The 24,121-nt window shown below is 34.6% G+C and overlaps 1 protein-coding gene and 1 non-coding gene across 2 annotated transcripts; both read left to right on the forward strand.

The window, feature by feature from the left end:
* Nucleotides 1-1,574: 1,574 nt before the first annotated feature.
* PANK2 (pantothenate kinase 2) lies at nt 1,575-20,208 on the forward strand. Its single transcript, XM_028203966.2, has 23 exons — nt 1,575-1,944; nt 2,330-2,683; nt 3,838-4,050; nt 4,258-4,316; nt 9,445-9,561; nt 10,674-10,793; nt 10,886-10,980; nt 11,077-11,170; nt 11,413-11,544; nt 11,898-12,010; nt 12,128-12,320; nt 12,902-13,110; nt 14,676-14,720; nt 14,831-14,879; nt 15,695-15,777; nt 15,998-16,114; nt 16,281-16,344; nt 16,655-16,801; nt 16,917-17,075; nt 17,709-17,792; nt 18,877-19,074; nt 19,168-19,239; nt 19,848-20,208. The coding sequence occupies exons 2-23, from the start codon at nt 2,407-2,409 to the stop codon at nt 19,974-19,976; spliced, it is 2,769 nt and encodes a 922-aa protein (XP_028059767.2). The 5' UTR covers nt 1,575-1,944; nt 2,330-2,406; the 3' UTR covers nt 19,977-20,208.
* A 3,421-nt stretch (nt 20,209-23,629) lies between these two features.
* TRNAP-UGG (transfer RNA proline (anticodon UGG)) lies at nt 23,630-23,701 on the forward strand. Its single transcript has one exon. It is a non-coding gene; the product is annotated as a tRNA-Pro (tRNA).
* Nucleotides 23,702-24,121: the final 420 nt, after the last annotated feature.

Below are 24,121 nucleotides of genomic sequence, written 5' to 3' on the forward strand. Positions count from 1 at the left end.
TTTACTTCGATCATGATAGCCCGGTCATAGAAGAACCATCTCACTTGGTTTAAGCAGTGAGGGGAGTGTTGGAGGATAAGGATTATCTTTCAGGAGGTTAAATCTTAAGAGGACTCTGCATGGAGGAGTAGAAGTCCTACAAGGATTGTACCACACGAAACCTATAAAAACTCACAAACATCACCTTTGAAGAGGTAACACACAACTTTGCTTTTTGAATACACGGAGCTTTTGTCTATTTGTCAAGCTTATTGACTTAGGCATCGGAGTGGTTTCCGGCACACACCCGCCGGCTAGCTCACGTTTGTGTTTTCAGGTGATAAAGCGACGACGTACAGAGGAGCGTAGACTTGATCAACAGGATTATACGAGAAAGTTTATTTCTTTCCCGTATAGATTATTTTTGAATACTATCTTCTCACCTAAATTGTTTAAGATTTTTTATAATCCAAACAGACTTTCAACCCGAGTTTCTATTTTGCAAACAAATTTATCATTAGTGTTGATGACTGGACTAGCAGTCCAATTCAGAAGTGTATCTCAGATAACAAACGAGGCCTAATAGTTGACTAATGGAGTGTAAATTATGAAAGTGGTCGAAAAGTGGAAGAGGCTATAAAGGTGCTCTAATACGATTAAGGCTTCGTTTGGGAAGAAAAAGGGTTGGATTGGGTTTGAAACTATTTTAGTCACAAAAAGATAAAATAAGTTTTTTAACCTAATAAGATAAAATATCACATTAAACTTATAATTATTACATTCTTTCTCTTATAAAAGGTTAAAAAAGTCAATTTTTTTTTTCTAAATGAGATTTTTTAGCCCCAAGCTAAAATAGTCAAAAAATTAATCTGTTTTCAAATGAGATTTTTTAGCTCCAGACTAAAATAATTAAAAAGTCAAAAAGTTAACCCATTTTTCAAATGAACCTAATACATAAAATATTATAATGTATATTTAGAATTTCACATGGTGAAATTTTAGCCTAAGACCCCGTTTGTTTTTAGATGTAGAATAGAAGAGATTGATAGTGAGTGGATTAATAGTGAGGGGATTAAGTAAAATTGTGTTTGTTTTGATGATAGTTGTTAGTGTAGGGATTGCTACATTATTTTTATATAAAATAATAAAACAAATAAAAAAAATACAAAAATATTAAACATTAATGTTTTAAAAAAATGTCCAACATGTAAAAAAATTTTAAAAAATAAAATAAAATAAAAAAATTTCAAAAAAAATGAAAAAATGATTTTTATTTAACAAAAAATACAAAAAATTAAACATTAATGTTCAAAAAAAATTACCCGACATGTAAAAAATAAAATAATAAATAAATAAAAAAAAAAATTTATAGTCCGTCGGATTATTTTTCTAATACCAAGTTCTGGAGGCCCATCCGAATCCCCTTAAAGAGACTTATCATAATCCGAAGTTCACTATTAATCTCTTCTCCATTTCTCAAAATAAATATAATATTAATAGGTTACACCTCATTACCCATTCCAATTTTACCACTAACTCTCCGAAGAAACAGCGCCTAAATGTGTACTTATAATGTAAAAAAAAAATTAAAATCATGAGATCAGAAAAACTTGTCTTCTTCTTAATAAAAACTCTGATTATTGATTTTTGAGTTTTGTTTGGTCAGTTAAACCCACAACTCTCCAACACTCTCTCTCACCTAAGCTTCTCTCACTCGTTACCCATTTCTGTACTCGCATCTTCTTTCTCCTCCCCTCAACGTAACTACACGCACACCCTCTGCGACTCTCTCTCTCTAATTCTCACTCACTCACTCACTCACCACCATATATAGAAATCAACAACAGTACAAACTCCAAAGCACAAAATCGTCGTCATCTCCTCATGGGTGTTCCCTCAAAACCCGCCTCAGTGTCCATCAATTCTCACCAACCGAACCCAGTTCGTTCCAATTGCGTTTCCAAGGCATTTCCCTAAATTTTTCATGCCATTGTTGTTGGTTTTTTGCTAGATTTAGTTCAACCAATCTCTACTAGAGATAAGATTAGCACAATTCTTTATATTTGTTTTTGCTTAATCTCAAATTTTGGGTTGATCTTAGCTTGTGGGTATTTTTAATTTTGTAATTGGGGTTATTCCAATGTAAATGTTCCACCAAACTTCATTCAATTTCAATGAAAATTTATCTGGGTCTTTTTGGTTCTCCATCGTTTTCAAGAACACCCTAATTTGGTTTTTTATTTTTTTAAATATATTTATATGTGTCTGTGTGTTTATTTATATGGTTTTTGGTTGGTTGTTCTTGATTATTTAATTGTAAAAACTGTGTTGGTTTTTTGACTGGATACAGGACAATTTGGACTTTTGACTTGACACAAATAATTTTGGGTGGGGGGTAGGCTGCTGAGGGAGAGGGTTTTGTGAGTAATGGCGGGTCTAACAGCGGACCACCAACCAATTGAAATTGAGGATATAAATGAAGAAACCAATAACAAGTTCAAGAAGGATATTGTAGACAGAGAAAGTGGAGGAGAGAGAGAGATGGCACCGCCTGCCGGAAGTTCTTCGATCCACCGGACGAGTTCTCGGCCACTTTTGGACCTTAGCAAGGCTGCCATTCAAGGCAACTTTGAGGAGAAAGACCCAACAATTCTTTTGCCTAATCAATCTGATGATTTATCTCATTTGGCCTTGGACATTGGAGGTGAATTCAAGCTTTTGTTTTGTCACTGCTATTTTGTTGATTTTGTGGTTTGGTTGTGTTATTGTTTAATGGGATTGCTTTCTCTCCTTTCCAATTTGAAAAGATGAGGCTGGTGGATTTGTTGATTTGTTTCTTCATTTATTGCTTGCAGATTCAGCTTGTTAACATTGCTCTTCATGCCTTTGTTCTGATTTTTTTTTTAAAAAAAAAAAAAAAAAAAAATCTTTATGTGGGTTTGACTTTGTGCAATTGTGTATTTATCTCCTTTAATTGATTCTTTTGTATACTTTCTTACCATATGTTAGGGCTTTGGGGAGGTGGAGTTTTGGAAAAATGTTGATGTGTGTGTGTGTGTGTGTGTGTGTGGGTGGGTGGGTGGATGGTTTTGTTGGACATTGCTATAAGTTTCTCAAATTGGGTTTCTTTTGGTCCAACTCACTGCCTCTTACTTCTCCTTCTGATATGAAAATGAACATTCTTCTTAATATCCTTTGTGCCCAACTTGTGACAAATCGTTGCAACTTATGTTTGTTTCTAGGAGCAAGACTAAAAAACTAGACTAATTTCTTTCCAGTTTAGTTTTTCTTGAACCTTTTAGTAATTGGTTAACTTATTGGTGATCATTTGGAAGGACTCATTACCCTGTTGAATTCCTTGTAGTATTGTTTCTGCTATATTATATTTTGGCAATTACATTTTGATAAATATCTACATAGCTTCTACAATGACATTCAGAGTGGCATGATATTATTGAAGCCTTATTGAAGGGCAATGGATGTTACTTCCATTGATGGACAAGGCTCTCGCCATTAATAATAACAATTTTCCGAAGCTATTTGCATCACTCTAGCTGGTTTGATGTCTTTGTAGGTTGCTAGTAATGATATGTAGTCAACTGGTAGTGATTACTTTTCTTATCTCCCAATTATGACTATACATTGTAATATCAAAATTCTGAGTTTAGTCTAGTTTCTCCGCTGTTGCAACTTTGTAATCATCACATTATGGTAGTCATTATCATCAATTTTCGTCATGTGCTTGTAGCTAAGATTTATGATTTTGAACTTAGATTGCCATTTTGGAGCTTGACCTTTTTGGAAGACTTGGAAGTATCTCGAGCTATCTAATGTTTGTGATTGCCAATGGTTTATCAGGATCTCTTATCAAGTTGGTATATTTTTCAAGACATGAGGACCGATCAGTCAATGACAGGAGAAAGAAGTCTCTCAAGGAAAAATTTGGCGTTTCTAATAGTAATAGGAGGAGCTACCCTATTCTTGGAGGAAGGCTGCATTTTGTAAAGTTTGAGACAGCCAAGATTAACGAGTGCTTAGATTTTATCTCTTCAAAGCAGCTTCACCGTGGTGGTATATGCCTTTTCCCTGGTTGACTTTCTTTGTTATATTTCCTTGTTCTTCATTGAGCACAGTGCACCATATTGTCAGATTATACTAATGCCTTTCCATGGTATTTTTAGTTAAAATAACGCCTTTGTTGAGTTGAGAATTGTTTCACAATGCCTCACAAATTTGTTCTTGTTACATTTGATTCTAATTTGGTCATGTAATGGATAGGGATGGATGCTAGCCATTGGAATTCTGATGACCCAAACAATGACAATGCAGTAATTAAGGTAAATTTTGTCTTGCATTGTCTTATACAGGAGATAAATTGGGTAGATATATTTTAGTTAAATTGATTTGTATTAAAAAAAAGTGGATAGTATGTTTGAAAATATAATTCATTGAGCAATAGAAACTGAAAAGAACGCATCTTTCATATCAACTGGTTATGAATAAAACTTGTATGGAAGTATCTTTAATAAATCTTGATTAGTATCATTCATATTGATGATTGAGAGGGAACCAGAGGATACACTGTTCTTAATTTACTGGGCCCGCCCATCAAATCAGCCACTAGGCACTACCTAAGAAGGATAGATGCTTCTAAGAAATTGCACCATAAAAAATGAAGAAATTGGTATTATTTAATTTATTTTCATGTATATATTTTAAAAATATATATATACTTTTTGTTCTGTTCCCTGTCATGTTATGTCTTGATTGTTTGAAAATTTCCATGTCAACGCGTTCGTATCACGTCATATCCATGTTTTTTTTTTTTGTAGGCAACTTAAAATTTTATTCCACACAAAACACAAAGAACACAAGAAACAAGGGCCAACCCCTGAACACTAGAAACAAAAAACATAGATCAACACTAAAACAAAAGAAATCTAGAAAATCTATTTATCAGGCCTATAGAATGGAACAAGGCAAGGCAGCCCCCAGTCCATACAAATTTGTCGATTTTGCAAAGAATTCTTAACTCTCTTGAAAGAACAAGCTCTAGCTCTAACTTCCTTGACCATTCCAGCCACTATCACTTCCTTGTGACTAACAGATTGAGTAAAAATTCTCTTATTTCTTTCCAACCATACATGATAAAAAGTGCAAGCCAAGGAAAGTTTGAACATAGTATTACTCAAATTGCTGGCAGTGCAATAGTATATAGCCCATTGAATATCCCCAGACCAACCCAAAGGATCTCTAGCAATATGATTCAACCTAAGCATCTTTGCCCATATGCTCACAGTAAAAGGACAAGAGAAGGACAAATGTTCATGAGATTCATTTACAGTTCTGCACAAACTGCACACAGGGTCCACCTCCATACCCCAATTCAATAATCTGTCCTCGGTAGCTAATTTTTGTTAGCAAATCAGCCAATGCGCAAAAGCCCATTTAGGCGCATTTCCTTTAAACCAAATGATAGAACACCATGGGACCACTGCGCTAGATGGCCTCAGAGCTTCCCAGGCAGATTTAGAGGAGTAGCTACCACTCTTTGAAGGCAACCAAACAGCTTCATCAGATCTGTTCAGATTAGGAAGGAGCGTATGAAGGGTTAAAGCAATAACTTGTTGAATTACTCTATTTCTTAATCTAGGCCAATGCCATCCATCAGCTGCTATAATACTTGAAACCTTTGCTTAAAGAGCTCTGCCAATATTCTGTACAATTCTACTTCCAAAATGTTGATAAGGCCCCACTAGATGCCAGTTATCAAGCCATAAGAAGGTAGATCTGCCATCCCCTATTCTGTAATGAATAAGGGGCTGCCGAATGTCTCTAAGCTGGAATATCTTCCTTGTAGTCCAAGAGGAATCATTTGGTGCTTCAATAAACCAAAAGCATTGATCTGTTAAAATATAGGTATCTATCCATTTAACCCAAAGTGAATTAGCCTTCATAGTTATAGCCCAAAGGTGTTTAAGCATACTGGCTTTATTCCAAATTTTCAGAGCTTCCTGTTTAGGAACACAATTACTCTCCCACTTAACTTGGGCCCCTGTCTACTTAAGCTCAGCACCAGACCATCAAAAGGCTGTAATCAAACTTTCCACTTCCTTTAGAATTCTTTGAGGTAAAATAAAAAGGGAACTCTAGTAGATCTATACACTAAACAATACTGCTTGAATAAGTTGCATCCTCCCCCTATATGACAAGAGCTTATTTGTCCATGATTGAATTCTAGACCGTATTTTGTCCTTCAGTTGAAGACAATCCTCATAACTCAATCTTGTGGAAATAAGAGGCACACCCAAATACTAAACAGGAAAAAGACCCTCAGGCCTCAGGAATTGGAAGAACAGTCAGTAACTCAGCTTTTAAAATAGAAGAAATCCCAGCAAAGAAGACAGCACTCTTCTGTAGATTAGGTTGAAGTTCAGAGCATAAATGGAACTGATGTAAAGTGTCATTTATAATTTTGAATGACTGAATATCAGCCGCACACAGAACAAAAAGATCATCCACAAAGGCTAAGTGACTGATACCCAAAGATTGGCACTTAGGATAGAAAGTAAACTGACCATGAGTCAAATTATGCTTAAGAAGAGCAAACAAACTGTCCGTAACTAAAAGAAAAAGATAAGGGCAAATTGGATCCCCTTGCCTTAAACCTTTTTCTCCTTTGAAATAACCTTCCAAGTCACCATTCAACACAATGGAATAACTAGCTGTGGACACACATTGAATAATGCAAGAAATAAACCTACTTGGAAACTCTGTAGCAGCCATTATTTTGAACAAAAAATCCCACCTTACTGAGTCGTAAGCCTTCATAAGATCTATCTGGATAGCACATCTGGCAGGGCCTTCATTCCTATGATAATTCCTAACCAACTCCTGCATTAAAATCAGCAATGGACTGATCTTTCACAAAGGCAGATTGAGCAGGACTAATGAGAGCCCGAGAGCCCCAAGAACCTTCTGTAATCTGTTTACCAACACTTTAGAAATACACTTATAGTGTACATTGCAATAAGAGATAGGCCTAAAATCCCTCATAGTATTAGGGCAAGGTATCTTAGGAATTAGCGTCACAGCAGTATTATTCCATGCCCTTAGCATAAAACCATTGTTGAAAAAAGTTTGAATTGCTATAGTCACATCACCCCCCACACTGTCCCAGTTCTTTTGATAGAAAGTTGCATTATAACCATTTGGGTCAGGAGCTTTATCACCCTTAATAGAGAAGACAGCCTTTTTAATCTCATTAGCTGAAACTGAAACCACCAAACTATCCTTAAGGTGGTCTGGTATGCTTGCCAAATTCAAAGGAGCTAGCAAAGAGCTATCAAACTGCACATGTGAATCTTGAGTTCCAAGCAACTGCTTAAAGAAATTAACAGCCTCCTCCTTAATAGCCTTGGAATCTTCCAATCTATTACCTTGAGCATCTGAAATGCTAAGAATTTTATTCCTCACCCGATGAGAGGTCATCTTCTTATGAAATAATCTAGTATGGCAATCACCCAAAGCAAGCCACTGCACTCTGGACCTTTGCTTTTTAAAATCTTCTTCAGCACTAGCCAACTCCATATAGCATCCCTCTCAGCCAACTGCAAATCTTTAGCATGAGGATCATTATAACAACTTTCCTGCAGCTTATCTAGTTGCTTTTTTTACCTCCAAAACTCTGGTTGAAATATTACTATAACACTTCCTATTTAACTCCTTCAAAGCAGGCTTCAACCTTTTCAATGTCAACACCAGACACAACATAGCAGACCCCTCCACATCCTGTGTCCATGAATTCTGTAGAATATCCTTGAAAGACGGATTTGCCATCCAAAAATAAAAAAAATTTAAAAGGCCTTCTAACCCTTTGCTCGGACCAAATCCCAACAGAATTAGGACAATGTTCTGATATACCAGGATGACTAAACTGAGCTTCAACTCTAGACACTTATTATCTTGCCACACAGAATTCACCAAAACCCTATCAAGTTTACTTCTAATGTTGCCTCCACCACCTCTTTGATTACTCCATGTAAACCAAAATCCCTGAGATGTTAACTCCTCCGTACTTATATCTTCTAGACAAGAATTAAAAACAGAGGCAGCTCCTAACTCTAAGTGATCAGCATCCAACCTCTCACTAGCATGCCTTACCACATTAAAATCACCTAACAAGAGCCAAGCCTTAGACTGCACAAGATGATACACCTGCCTCAACTCAAGCCAAAGAGCAATTCTACTAGAAGTATTTGAGCCATAGATGAGAGACATACACATATGATTACCAGATTCCTTACGAATGGATCAACAAGTAATAACTTGTTCATGAATCACAAGAGGGATAACATCCCATACCAAAGTATTCCAAGTGAAAATAATTCGAGCTACATTCCCAGTATCAATATTATTCAAATAGCTCCAATCCACAGGTAAACTATGCTTCAACACAATAGGAATATTAACCTTCCTTACCTTATTTTTCAATAATACTAAAAACAGAGAACTTATTAGCAGGAATCATCCTTTTAACCTCTAACTGCTTAACAGGGTCATTAAGACCCCTAACATTCCAGGCACCAATCTTCATCATTGTTTATGATTAGCTCTCCTACCACCCACACCTTTTCCAGGGGGCTTCTTGTTAACGTTCTTACCTTGAACTAATCCAATATCTTGTATAGACCCAGGTCCAAGAGAAAGAGTATCTTCCAGCACCTGAGCCTCCTCCAACACAGTGCAGCAGACAATATCAGTGTTACCAAAATCAGGCATACTTATTCCAGCCTCCATTAACCCAGACCCTGTACAGTGTATTACCAGCAATAGCACACCCTTGGCCATCCAGAACTGCTGTGGAAGAAGATTCCCCAACCCCTTTACAATCAGCTAAATCAGCTACAACAACAGGATGAGGCTACTACCTCATAAATCAACATGCTTGGCCCAGGTTCATCATGAGTATCCTCCTGAACTACTTGCTTACCCTTCCCAGAATTTCTCTTAACAGGAATCCACAAATCATCCAGAACTGCTGTGGAAGAAGATTCCCCAAACCCCTTTACAATCAACTAAATGAGCTACAACAACAGGATGAGGCTACTACCTCGCAGATCAACATGCTTGGCCCAGATTCATCATAAGTATCCTCTTACCCTTCCCAGAATTTCTCTTAACTGGAATCTACAAATCATCCATGTTCTATGTCCGCATCCATGCTTCTTAAGGCAACATCCACAAATCACTTGTTAGTGGTTAGGTTATCTTTAAACATGTTAGTGAAATTTTTTCTTCATAGGCACATGTTAAGTTCCTCACTTCCACATGAATTATGGTTGACTACTATGTTAACAAACACCATAGATCTGACAACAGTGTAACTCAGGTTCTTTGTGTAATTGGGATTTTATTTACTCACTGTGCGTGTAATTATATTAACTAGTTAAAGTTTGCAAGAAGGCTACAGGTGGTGGGGCATATAAATTTGCGGATCTCTTTAAAGAAAGGCTTGGGGTTAGTATAGACAAGGAAGACGAAATGAATTGTCTCGTGGCTGGTGCAAATTTCTTGCTCAAGGTGCAATTCTACTACAATTATTTATTTTTTTTGGTAAAGTTAGCATTTGGATATATTATAAAATGGACCTCTGGTACTTAGTCTTCTTCTTTGGTTGTTTAATGTTCTTCATCAAATTTTAAATGGATTATTGCTGTTATTTATTTATTTATTTTTCAGTTGTTTAATGTTCTTCATAAGTTCTGGATCTTCAATTTGGTTTTGATAATGGAGTTTCAATCTTGGCTTTTAGTGTTGCTTCTTTGATCTCATTATGCATGGTTTTTTATTGTATGCTTATTTTTGTTCATTTAATGGAAAATGTTACTGGTAATTATGGTTGTGGATGTGTGGTTTTTGACTTGAATATAAAAAATAAAAAAGGTGATTATAATAGTGGTAGAGTGAAAATGAAATGAAAATAGTCATCTACCACATAATTTGTTCCTGCAAGAGGATGCTCTTGCATAAAGGAACTAAAATAATTCTTTAATTTTTGCCATAAAATATGTGGATGTGTGGGAAGGGATTTGGCAGGGATTCTCCCAATCTATCTGAAGGTTAAAAATACAAATAGAAGCAGACCTAACAAGAATCCTTCAAGTTTTTATTTAAAAATTTTGAATTTGGGAGATGGAGGAGTTGTAGATACTTGAAATGCTACCACACGTTGACAGGCCTAGATTCTGTGTGTGTGTGTGTGTGTGTGTGTGTGTGTGTGTGTCTATGTATTTATGTACGTATATAGTCTCTTGATGGAAAGTAGTATGAGTTTTGATTTCTTTGGTTTCACTTGCAATGGTGAAAAGATGAAAAATAGTTTAGAAAGGATACATCTACTTAATTGTTATCGTGCTTCAAGTTTGTCATAAAAAGTTATAACTTTGAGCTGAATTTAATTGTAGGAGATTCATAAATGATAATGATAATGATGATGCATTGTCTTTCTAATGTTACATGAAAGAGTAGTAGGAACTCATGATTGTCATAATGCAAACTCTGTGCAATATTTGGAAAACATATATGGATATTATTTTTGAATTTTTAGCCTTTAATGCATTATTTGTCATTAGCTCCTCAAGTTTGTCACTATTGTTCAGCAAAATCTTACGTTCTAGGAGTGCTTTGAGTAGGCAATTCGTCATGAAGCTTTCACGCACAAGGAGGGTCAAAAAGAGTTCGTACAGATTGACCAGAATGAATTATTTCCATACCTTCTTGTTAATATTGGATCTGGTGTTAGCATGATCAAGGTACTATTTTCATTTCTCACTAATTTGTTGTTGAGACATCATAAAAACTTTTATGAGGCTTGTCCAAATCTTTTAGTTTCGAATTGGGATAGGTCGATGGGGACGGAAAGTTTCAGCGGGTTAGCGGGACCAATGTTGGAGGTGGTACATATTGGGGTTTGGGAAAGCTGTTAACAAAATGCAAGAGGTTGTTTTAATCTTCTGGTCGATTTTGTATTATTTCTCAATTTCCTCTTCCAAATGTAGGATATTAATTGAGGTTTCCAAGCTATTTTCATTTCAGTTTTGATGAATTGCTGGAGCTGAGTCAGCGAGGAGATAACAGAACCATAGACATGCTTGTTGGTGACATCTATGGTGGTATGGATTACTCGAAGGTATATGTTCTTTTACATCAAGAGTCTTGATTTTTGTGCCATCTATTCTTTTCTTTTTTTTTTAAAATTATTATATTTTATTTTTAATGTATCTTAGGTTTCTAGAATGACAATGACAGTTAAATGATTGCGTTGTGTACATGTTTTTGTCACTTCCATGTCTCAGAGGTGGAGTTTGCCTCAAGTTTGTTCATGTCATTTTGTTAAGAGTGACTGAGTACCCATTTATCTTACAATCACAGATCGGCCTCTCTGCATCAACAATCGCTTCTAGTTTTGGCAAAGCAATTTCTGAAAACAAGGATCTTCAAGACTACAGACCTGAAGATATTTCTCTATCGCTCCTGCGAATGATTTCATACAATATTGGACAGGTGAGTTGCATGAAGACAAGATTTTTATCATGCAATACATGGAAATGGATGGTCAAATATGTTTGTCTGCAAACGTTGTACACCAGGCGAAATTTTAAAACTCAATAATTTTGGGGGCATGATAGGGGAAAACAGAAAGAATGTATTTGAAATGGGGAAAAAGCAATTGCTATTGAGAGAAAAGAGTGTGTTTTCATTATAACTAATATGTTTGGCATCTGTGCCAGATACCTCCTCCCCTCCCCAACTTTTTCAGGGGGAAAAAAAGAGAGAGAAGAAAAGCCATGATTGTGCTACCTACTGCTTGATGACTATTAAAATGATGCCTCTGATACAAGTTTTCTCTTTTGTAGATATCTTACTTAAATGCACTGCGGTTTGGGCTTAAGCGGATATTTTTTGGAGGATTCTTTATAAGGGGTCATGCTTATACAATGGACACAATCTCTTTTGCAGTTCAATTCTGGTAACAACTAAGTATTAGTATTAACTATGAAATTTAGGCTAGGAGTCACATTATTGTCCTCTTTGTTTTATGATTTATATTGTGATTCTGAAGTTGAACTTATTCTTCTTTTTTCAGGTCGAAGGGAGATGCGCAAGCGATGTTTTTAAGGCATGAAGGGTTTTTGGGTGCTTTAGGTGCATTCATGAGTTATGAAAAGCATGGTTTGGATGACTTGATGGTCCATCAGTTGGTAGAAAGGTTCCCAATGGGTGCACCATATATTGGAGGAAAGATTCATGGTCCTCCACTAGGGGATTTGAACGAAAAGGCAAGTATTTGCTGTATGACGGCAAAATTTGAGGCTGACCTTCTGATTTTTTAAAAATTAACATATTCGGATTGGGTGTTGAACTAGGGGGATTGGTTTTTGTGCAACCCATAATCTGCCTCGATTATACATACACGTGTTTTGGGATTGAATGTTGATAACATAAGTGTTCTTTAATTTTATACATATATTAGTCAAGATGTTTCATGCTGCTCATCTAGGTTACTTTTTCCTTCTAGTCCATGTATGACACAAGTGTCCACTCACGCACAAGCCTTTCCAAAATGAGAAAAAGAAAAAAAAAAGGCGGCTACACAGAGGGTCCCACTATTTTATTAGCTTCTAGTTTTCTTCCTAGTCTTTCAGAAGTTTCAAATAATTAACTTCAGAAATAAAAGCAACAGAATATTTTCATACTAATGATTCTCTAGAATATATCCTTCACTATTATTCTCACTTGCTGAATTTGAGGCCTCAAAGAAAGAATTTGTTCTTTAAGAATATGTTCTTCAACAATCATATTGGCATATATACAAAATAATTGGGATTAATCTTGACATAGCTTGTGCATGTAAATGCAGATATCATGGATGGAAAAGTTTGTTCAGAAGGGAACTGAGATTACTGCTCCTGTTCCAATGGCTCCACCCGGAACCACTGGCCTTGGTGGCTTCGAAGTTCCATCATCCAGGGGAAATACCTTGCGTTCTGATGCAAGTAATCTAAATGTTGGTGTTCTCCATCTTGTACCCACTTTGGAGGTGTTTCCATTGTTGGCAGATCCAAAAACGTATGCAAATTTTTAAAGCAGCATTGCTTATTTTTTCGTTCTATGAATTTTGTTCAATGCTTCACCTAGTGGCCCTTGTAAAATGATTGGTTTGTTTTCGGATTAGTAGCCCATAGAAATGGCTCAGAAGATGTAGATGAAATCTTTATAGTACTTCTGGATTTTTCATTCTGGTAATGATATCTCGTGTTACATCACTTGTCTTCATTAGTTGCTTATTACTTTAGTGGTTAGGTATTATATCTTAAAGGTTCTCATAAAGTTCCTCTTTCTCGTCATGGTACCAGCATGGTTATCAGAATTCCGATCCGGATCTTACGATCCTACAATCTTACGATCTATTTGAGTACAATCGATCCGGATCGTGTAAAAAACTCCTTATAGGCAGAATCTTTTGATCCTGGTAGTGGGATCTTATAGGATCGTGGAATCCCGATCCGAATCCGATCATATCCGATCCAATTTACAAGCCTTGTTTTGTATTGTATGACATATTTTGTTGTAAATTTTATATTTGTTGTCTAAATGTCAATTTATGTTGTCAAAATAAATAATAAAAATTAAGTAGTATTGAATCAAATAGACTAAGAAAAACAAAGTAGGAAACAAACATTCAAATATTGCGGTAATTTAAGAAAATTAAATAGTCGGAAAAACAATTGTAACTTTATCCCAATTTCTGGAGAAATTATTTTTGTGACTCGAATCCGCTCCACCAGGGATGCTAAAGACAAACCTTATCATTCGACTAAGCTACTCTTTTGAGTTCTTAATCTATTTTCATATCCAATTTTGTTAAATATTTTTTCTTCACTTTTTATGCATTATTGTACATTGTAAAGTATTTTGTTATAGAATTCTTCTTCTTCTTCACCTTCTTTTTTGATAAAATACAGAACTTTTACCATCGAGTTTTCTATTGCATAATATTATATGTACATTTTACATTGAGCATTATATTTTTTACAATATCTTCACTTCTTTTTAATAAAATATAGGTTCATTTTGTGTATACTTTATAAGAAATATTTATTTAAATTAAATTATTATGTAATTTGTCTTTTTCGGTAGGATCTTACGATTCTCGATCCGATTCTACGATCCGATCCTATAAACACCTCCAACGATCCAACGTAGGATCCCGATTTTAATAACCTTGGGTACCAGTCATTTTAAGTTTTCGAATCAAGTTTTTGTTACATTGCTGCTCTCTCTCTCTCTCTCGCCAAAAAGATAATCTTTCGTACTCACATCCAATTGATACAATCCAAACACTAGGAAGAAAAGAATGGAAAACCAGTTCATGTTTTGATTTATTTTCTGGTTAGAATATTGGTTGCCTTCCCTTTACTTCCAGCTGCCAATGGTGAGATTATGGGTGTTTTTCTCATTTTATTTCATTTTATTTTTTGTTGTTGTTGCTATTGTAGACTTGCATTTACTCATGGGTGAATCTGAATTTGCAATTATTTGTTGACTATTTCTTATAAACCATTAAATTTGTACAAAAAGTCAGTAATCTCACCATCTTTTGGCCTAATATTTATTCACTTCCCTTCCTACAGGTATGAGCCCAACACTATAGATCTTTCTGATCACAGTGAGCTAGAGTAAGTCAATGCCTATTAATTTGCTACGTATTTTTATGATAGTTGGATACAGTTGCAATTATTGACACTGCAAGTATTTCTCTGCTGTTATTGGATGTCTTTTGCTGTAGGTATTGGTTCACTGTGCTGTCAGAGCATTTGCCAGACCTTGTTGATAAGGTATACACTAAACATTCATATCCTCCTCAAGCCACCCTTGCTCTCTCTCTCAAATTGAAGTCATCACAAATGAAGGAACAGTGAGTACTAACTAGACTTGCCAATCAACAACAGTCGTTAATTAAAAGATTTGGATGAACGAACGTTCTGATTTTAATCAAGTACTACAATTGATCCAGCATTTCCAACTTCCATCAAGGAATTTAAAACATTAGTTTCTTCAGATTTTTCTACATTAGTGGCCATCGTGTCATAATTCAGAGTAAAAGATATATTTTGGTTTGAAAAAACGAAAGTGTTTCTGTCACCGCTTGAAGTTGTATGGAATAACTCCCTAGGGACCTTAAATGAATTAACATTAATGGAGTAAATTATTAAAATACAATTTACCCATAAAACCTATCTTTGAAGCTGAATGCATGAAGAAGACATTAGAATTTGAAATGAAATCTAAGAAATGCATAATAAGAAGTTGGCATTCAAATGTTAAATATAATATTCCTAGTTTTTTTTTTTCACCTCTCTTTTTTTTTCACCTCTCTACTTGGCAATCAGGCTGAGCATAATGTTTCAGTTGAAGGTGCAAAATATATGGCAATGAAAAAAAAATGGCAACCAACCTAATCTCATGAAGTCAAAGTCCTTTGTTTTGTGCTAGAGCTTTTCTCTTTTCATTGTTCATTGATATATTCTCAATGTGCCCTTTTTTCAAAAAAAAAAAAAAAAAAAAAAATTCTTCATCTGTTTGTTTGAAAATTTTAATAGTTAAGAAAATTCTTAAGATTATAACCGTGAGAATTTGAATAATTATATAGGCAGTAGCAAGTGAAGGTGGAACCGACGATGCTAAAAGGCGGGGTGATGCTTTTGCTCGTGCATTTTCTGCTCACTTGGCAAGGTATCTACAAACTGATAAACAATTGCATTATTTGATCTTCTAAAAGGATGCCATAGATCATAGTTGTAGACCAAAAGCCGTGAAAGTATAAGAAACTTGAAAAGCTTTTGGCAGTTGTTACCGTGTGACATTCTTTCTGGAAAAGTAGTTTTTGAACTACTCCACAAATGAGTTCCAGTTATTAAAATTTTCAATTTCAAGCTCCTATTTTGTGAAACAGGTTGATGGAGGATCCTGCTGCATATGGAAAGTTGGGGCTGGCCAACCTTTTGGAACTAAGGGAAGAGTGCTTGAGGGAGTTCTATTTTGCTGATGCCTATAGAAGCATAAAACAAAGGTATCCATCCACATTTGGAGAGTTAATTTTTATTTGAATATGGTTTCTTCCTGTTTGTGATGTCATTCTTAACCACATACAATTTGTGTCTGGCCACAAAATGACGTGCCTCTTATCTTTTCGTTGGTAATTTAACCTGTATTTTCCTCTTCTTGGCATGTGATAGGGAAAATGAGGCATCACTTGCTGTTCTGCCTGACCTGCTAATGGAGATTGATAGCATGAATGAGGTATGTGTAAATTTTAAACTTGTTCTCTCCTTCCCCCTCACTTCCCCCCTGAATTGGAAGAAGAAAAGCGAAAGCTGCATTATTATGGAAACTAATGCATACTGTGATCTTTTTTTAATCTAATCAAATTCTTATATCACTACGCATCTCTGCGTAACTACTGGAACTGTTAAGTGTGAAGATTTGAATCTTGCAAAAGTTTTGTTGAGATTGGAGTGGACCCATAACTGAAATAAATGGAAATATGTTGCATTGTTTTTCACCCCTTACCATTATTCTACTGATTGTCTGAAGCATTCCTTCATTGCAGGAAACAAGACTGCTTACCCTAATTGAAGGTGTTCTTGCTGCAAACATCTTTGATTGGGGATCCCGTGCCTGTGTTGATCTCTATCATAAAGGAACAATTATTGAAATATATAGAATGAGTCGCAAAAAGATGCAAAGACCATGGCGAGTAGGTGAACTGAAAATAAAATTCTTCTGGGAAAAATTATAGTAAAAATTAGAATATCTTTCCTTCAAAGTAATTGTTGGATAATCATTAGAAGGTTTTTGTTTGTGTATTTTAGGTGGATGATTTTGATCTTTTTAAGGAGAGAATGTTAGGGTCTGGAGACAAGAAATCTCCACCACATAAAAGAGCACTACTCTTTGTGGACAACTCAGGTGCTGATGTGATCCTGGGAATGCTTCCACTAGCACGGGAACTCCTCCGACGGGGAACTGAAGTAAGTGTTTTCTCAGTAGTGTTAATGAAATGGTTCTGAATATTTTTAATTGAAGTTTATATTAATAGTAACCCCAATCTAGGAATGCTTCTCTCCACTTTGTGAAGTCTGATTTAATAAAGGTTTATTGGTAATTGCGAGAATGGGGTCATGAAGATGTGATACGCCAATCTCTCCCCTGCCCCCCACCCCCTCCAGGAGGAGACAGAGAAGGAGGATATGGAGACATATAGATGCATTATGATTGATGAAAGTTGATACGATTGTTTTGCAATGGATTGCATATCTAGCTGTTCAAATGATCGATGTTACCGCATTACTGTTGGCAAAATCATATGATATGCAATTAGGATCTTAGGATTGCATTACACTATTGTACAACATATTTGACATTTTTGACTTTATCATATGAAATGACTAGTAAATGTATGATAAATGGCTATTATGTGATATACATCGTATTGGATTTTCAGGTTGTGCCCAGTTGATTAGGGTGTGAGCCTGAAACAAAGAAACTTCTTAGGACTAAACTTTATAGCTACCATGGATGTTACTTTGTACTTTGTAGGCTTAACATTTTCTTTGACAGTGTTATCTCCGTGCTTGCCATGAGTAACAAGTATATTTTTACAGGTTGTTCTGGTTGCAAACTCACTCCCTGCACTAAATGATGTTACTGCTATGGAGCTTCCTGATATTGTGGCTGAGGCTGCCAAGGTTTGTGATGGACTATATGCATAAACGCTAACCAATTATTTTCTTCCATTGAATCCTGCTGTTAGTTATCATGATGTAGTTTAGTAAGAGACCCGCCAACTAAAAATAGCATGTTATGTTGCCATTCTTCTTCTTCTTCTTCTTTTGGTGTGTCATAGACATGTAGCTATTAATAATTTATGCTCATGTGGAAGTTCTATGTGATATCCTATGTTACATGGACTCTTCAAAATAAATCAAATATCTGTTTCGGACACCCAACACTTGGACAATAGCATGGAATATATACATATGATACTTTCTGTTGGACACTTTTTATAAATAATACTTTCCACCGGACACTTTTTATAAATTTGTATTTAACACTATCATTATATGTATATATTGTTGTATAATTGTTATTAAATAAGTAAAATGCCTTTTTGACATAGTATGTTACATTTATCATTGTTTAATCTCATGTAGTGGGTGTTTGGGAAGTGGGTTTTTATGTAGGCTTTTTTAGTTGTAGGATATTATTGGATTAAATTTTTTTGGTGTTTGGGAAGATAGTTGGGTTTTTTTTTGTGGTTGGATGTGATGTTTGTGAGAGAAAAGTGAAATGATTATGGGGTTGGATGTGATATTTTGTTTGGATGTGTTTTTTTTGGTTTTGTAAAAAGTTTGTCTTTTAGTGGGAAAAAAAAAAAAATTTGGAACCCAAGTTCCCAAACACCACCATAATAGATTAAACATGTAAAATGACCCTATTTTTCTGAGTATGGGCTTCCATGCTCTAGATACACTTCCACACTTGACACCTATACCTGAGCCCATGTAACATAGGTGATATCCATAAGTTGTATGAAAATACTGAAAGAAATTTGGATTAATTAGTTAAACAAATTTTCTGATCTATACCAATATTCAAGGTAATTGACGTGTAAACATTGCTTGCCCATGTAACTACCGAACCATGTTAGCCATTTTTGATATTTCACTTCATGATTTATTGCTTTGACTTCCCATTATACCTCTGCACATAATTCTGGAGGCTTGTTTGCTTTGCCCATCAACACGAGAAACTGATTCCTCTGGTCCACAGCATTGCGACATTCTTCGCAGGGCTGCTGAAGCAGGAGGCCTACTAGTGGATGCAATGATTAACATCCAGGATGCTTCCAAGGAAAATTCCGTGTCAGCAGTTCCTTTGATGGTTGTTGAGAATGGTTGCGGAAGTCCCTGCATAGACTTGAGGCAGGTTAGCTCAGAGCTAGCTGCTGCTGCGAAAGACGCTGATTTGGTACAATGCTATTTTCTTCTTATAACTTGTGATTTTGTTTTGTTATGTATAGGCATGTTGGGTTGATCATATGACTCGGAATTTTTCTTGCAGATCATATTGGAAGGGATGGGTCGAGCTCTGCATACCAACTTCAATGCTCGGTTTAAATGTGATGCTTTGAAGGTAAGAGTCTACCGTTCTGTGATATTTTTGGAATGCAAGGATAGAAGGCATTTGGTGATTTCGCGTGTTCCTATCAATTGGTCTAACAATGAAAATTGTCCTACTGATGAGATTTTCAGACCTGTAAAACTAAAGGGTTTGTCTTCGTTTTATGAGTAGAAAAATATTAAAAGGCCTCACACTCGAGATATCAGTCAAAGATGTGATGAGTTGGTGCATTAGATTTATTGCTCTCTAATGCCTCAGAACTGTGTCTGCTTTAGAGGGCCTTTAACCACAAATCGTGCGAATAAACTTTATTTCCAAACTACAATAAAATGTGATTATTAGTCACTTCTTTTCTTTTTTCTTGAAAAGTGTTATTGTAACAACATTATGAAAAGGTTGTTCAAATAGTGTTCTGCATTAAGTAAAAAAACATGTTTAGTATGAAAATGTAGTTGCTAATTATGTTTTACCTTAGTTTAGGAATAAAGTTTGTCTATACACTATTTGTTTAATTTTGAATAAAAAAAGTGATAGAAGCCCCTTTTAAGTTTCTGTAGGAGTGCCGAAGGCAGATTTTTAAGGTCCTTTTGCCTTGTCTAACAAAAACTTTCCTTTTACAGCTTGCAATGGTGAAGAATCAGCGGTTGGCGGAAAAGTTGATTAAAGGAAATATATACGAATGTGTCTGCAGATATGAACCTGCCGGAGATCAAAACTCTTGTCATCAAGTTTCTGTTAGTCAACCTTGATGAAATCATTTGTCTTTGACGGTTAAATCTTTGGATTAACATATTGTTTTCTACATCTTTTTGTTTTTGTTTTTAGTTATTTAGTTACTTCACTGGCCTCGTGCTTTACCTGATTTCCGAAACATGCAAATTTTAGTACTTTTTTGCTTACTGGAATGTGTAATTTAGTGAAACAACACACTGTACTTTATGGTGCCTCTATTTTCAAGATTTAGGATAATGTTTTCAAAAACAGTATCAGAAAGGTTTCAAAATAAGTATGGGTTGTGGATATTTAGGTGTTTCCTCAAGTTTTTACTGCTCAGCCAATCCCTTGATCTACAAATTCATTTGAATGATCTTCAGTTGGTTGCAATTGCTGTGATCGAGATTTGAACACTTGCTTTTGCTTTTAAACAAAACAACAATGATTCATCCCCCTTTTTTTTCCACCCCCTTTGACCCTCTCTCTCTCTCATTGGTTACATTTTTTTTTTTTTTTTCCTGCTCTTCCAATCACCACCCGCCACATGGTAAAAGGGGTGAGGGGGTGACCCCCAAAAGGGAGTCCCAAGCATTATTCTAAACCAAACAATCACCACCCGCCACATAGTAAAGGGGGTGAGGGGTGACCCCCAAAAGGGGGTCCCAAGCATTATTCTAAATCAAATTACCAATAGTGCAAAATATATATATCTATTCTATTATTAAAAGGGAACAACAATTTTGGTGTCATGAAATCACTCCTCAGAAATTTTTTTTAATTTTTTCTAAAATGATCTTAACTTGTTACACTTACATCAGTTTTAATTAGGAGTAAAATGATAAATTAAAACAATAAATGTCACTTTCCCACTTCCCAACCTCTACGTCTTCTTATTGTTGTGCAGTCTTAAAGCAGTTACTACATCTTCACTGAAAAGTTTTGAACATCTTCATTGCATTTTGCATTTGTTTTGATTTCATTGAAAAGTTCTGAACAACTTCACTGTATTTTGCATACAAAATTTCTAAAAGTTCCTTTCTAAAAGCATCCTATGGATATGTGATTGGTTGTATGTTTCACTTTTGGTTTTTTTTTTCCTTCTTCCTTCCTCCCTCTCTTCTTCCTTTCCCCTCTACTTTGCTCTAGTCTTCGAAAAAATAAAAATCTAAATCCAAATCAAAAAATCAAAATCAAAATCAAAATTAAAAAAAAAAAATCAAAAAAACAAACCAAATCTACATAGATCTGTGCAAATCTACACAAATAAAAAAAAATCAAAATCAAAATCAAAATAAAAAATAAACCCACAGCAATAGAGGAGCAATAGAGGAGCAGAGGAAAAAGGAGAAGAGGGAAGAACAGAGGAAGGAGGAAAAAGAGGAAGAAAGAAGAAGAAAAGAAATAGAAAGAAGAGAGAAGAACAAAGGAAGAAGGAGAGAAGAAACAGAGATTGGCAGCCATCATCGTTGCAAATCCTCCATTACTGTCGTCCATCGCCATCACCGTTGCTCTGTGTGCATACACAGATCTGTATATATATACACACATAGATCTGTGTGTATACACAGCCCATCGTCTCTCTTTCTTCCTCTAACCCATCGTTTCTCTTCCTCTCTTTTCTCTCTTTCTTCTCTCTTCCTTCCTCTTTTCTTTTTCTTCTCTCCTCTTTTCCCTCTTCTCCCTGTTTTAGAGGGAAAAGAGGGGGGGGGGAAAAAATATTTCAAAACAACGTTGTTTTGAAATTCGAGCCAGTCGAGCCTCGAAAATCTCGAGTTACCAAGCTTTATAGAATAGATGTGTACTTTATATTTGATGTTGTTAATTTCTTAGTCTCTAGCATTTCTATATCCAAAAACTTCTCTCTGTTTTTGTTTCTCTAAAAAATAAAAATTTTAATGATGAGGTTATCTAAGATTTTCGAACCCTCGAAAACATCTACAACCACTATACCCAATACAGCTTCATGGTACTGTGCTATTTGCTATAGTCAATTGTTTATCGTTTGCCGTATTTAACCTTTGGTTCTGGGTTCATCTTTGCACCAGTTGCCGTGAAGAGGAGGGGGGGGGATTGTTTCATTTCATCTTTACACCGGTACAATGGAGTTCCTGAGGAAGAGAAGAAAAGAGATTTGATCTGGTGTGGTTCACTCTATGGTAGGATTGCAAATAGATGGTTCTTTCTGATAAATAGAACAACTAAAGTAGAACATGTAAATTCACGAAGCAATTCATTCTATAAAGAAATATCAATAAAACCTGTTATTTGATTTGATTTAATTTCATTTGTAATCATTTGTTTGGGTTCCTAAATTTTGTGTGTATTTTTTTTAAGAAAGGATTCAGTGTTATTAAAAACATTTAATTTTTTTTTTTTACCATTTTTTATTGTTTTTTATATTAATAGGTATTACTATTATTTTTTTTTTGTACGCATCAATTCTCTTTGAATATTAGTGTTTTAAGAGCCTTGGGTTTATATATTTGAAAATTTTGTGTTTGTGTGGTTATAATTTATGATTTCAAAAAATTGATTTTTTGTTTTCTTAATTTGATGTGTGTTTTTAAAAAAATAATTCGGCATTCTTAAAATTTGTTGTTTTTTTTTAAATAACAGTCTTAAAATTTGATTTAAAAAAAAAACAGTTTTTTTTTTTTTCAGTTTTATTATTTCATTTTTTATATTATCATTTTTATTTACATATATCAAATCTTTTTTATTGTAAGTGTTCTAAGAGTATGGGTTTGTATTTTGATATTTTGTTTGTACACTGTTGATTATATTTTTTATTTTCTTCATTAAAAAGTAAAAGAAAATAAAAAATTTCATTATGTTATTAGGTTCCTTGGGAAAAAATAGACTATTACTTTTCTTAATTTATATCAAATCTATTTCACTTTAACTGTTATTTTTCTTTACGTAAATCAAATCTTTTTTACTATAAGTATCCCTTTTTTTTTGCTAGTGTAAGTATTCTAAGAGTATTAGATTTGAATTTTTTTTTAAAGAATATTTGTTTATTTGTTTATTATTATTTTTGTGCATGTTTTTTTTAAAAAATAATTTGGTATTCTTAATATCAAATGTTATATTAGAAATAGTTATATTGTTATACATATGATTCATATGTGCAGTATCAGGAAAAAAAAAAAATTGAATTTCAAATTATAACTCCAAATGAATTTGCACATGCATTGCGTGTATCCAGCCGCTAGTATATATATATATATATTTTTTTTTTTCCCACAATTTATGAGCTAAGAAAACTATAAAACACCTGAAGCAAACTCACCACTTTGTTTTAGAAAATATCAAACATGATCCCTTTATTTTATTTTATTTTATTTTTGGTCCTTCAACAAATGTTCTTTAGGACTGCCACTTGAATTGAAGTGAATTCATTTCAACAATATACATGCAACAATGATAAATAATTTCCAATGCCTCTCATTCAAATAGTTTGATGACTGGATTCAATGCCATGGAAAATATGGCTACAAAAAAAAAAATTAATAAAAAAACCTAAAAGACAATCTCAATGAATAAACAAACTCTGAAGACAAAACAACAATGGACCTGCATTATATAAAATTATTCATGAATATAATTAATTGTCAATGTTTGTTTAGCGAGATTGCTTAATGTAATTGATATAATATAACAATACAGAGAAAAACAACAAAAAGAAGGGCATTTGGTCTAGTGGTATGATTCTCGCTTTGGGTGCGAGAGGTCCCGAGTTCGATTCTCGGAATGCCCCTACATCTTTCTAGGCTCTGGTTTTTTCTTTTTATCAAGTGAAGTAGGATTTGCTCTCTTTCCTGTTTTGTAGACCAATGCCATCTTTGTTGCTGTACTTTTATTTCTCTTATTTTTAAAAAAGTTAATCTCATATGACCAAAAATAAAAAATCAAAATTCCCTACTAGTTAGAATTTGAATAGCCTACTAGTTAGCTAACAATTGTGGTGTGAACACACAAGATTTTCACATCATAAAACATAAATGTGAGACAAAAGCAGAACGTTAAACTCACCTTGTTGGAAACAACATTTTATCGAAAAACTGGAGAATATACATACCATACATTTATACATATTAAAATAAGTTAGTAGAGCTAATATGAATTTAGTGTTAGATTAGGGTAATAAATGGGCTAAGCTAGGCTTATGATGGGGTCA

Source organism: Camellia sinensis, chromosome 4, assembly GCF_055761805.1.
Source record: "Camellia sinensis isolate YWXY chromosome 4, ASM5576180v1, whole genome shotgun sequence".
NCBI classification, from domain to species: domain Eukaryota; kingdom Viridiplantae; phylum Streptophyta; class Magnoliopsida; order Ericales; family Theaceae; genus Camellia; species Camellia sinensis.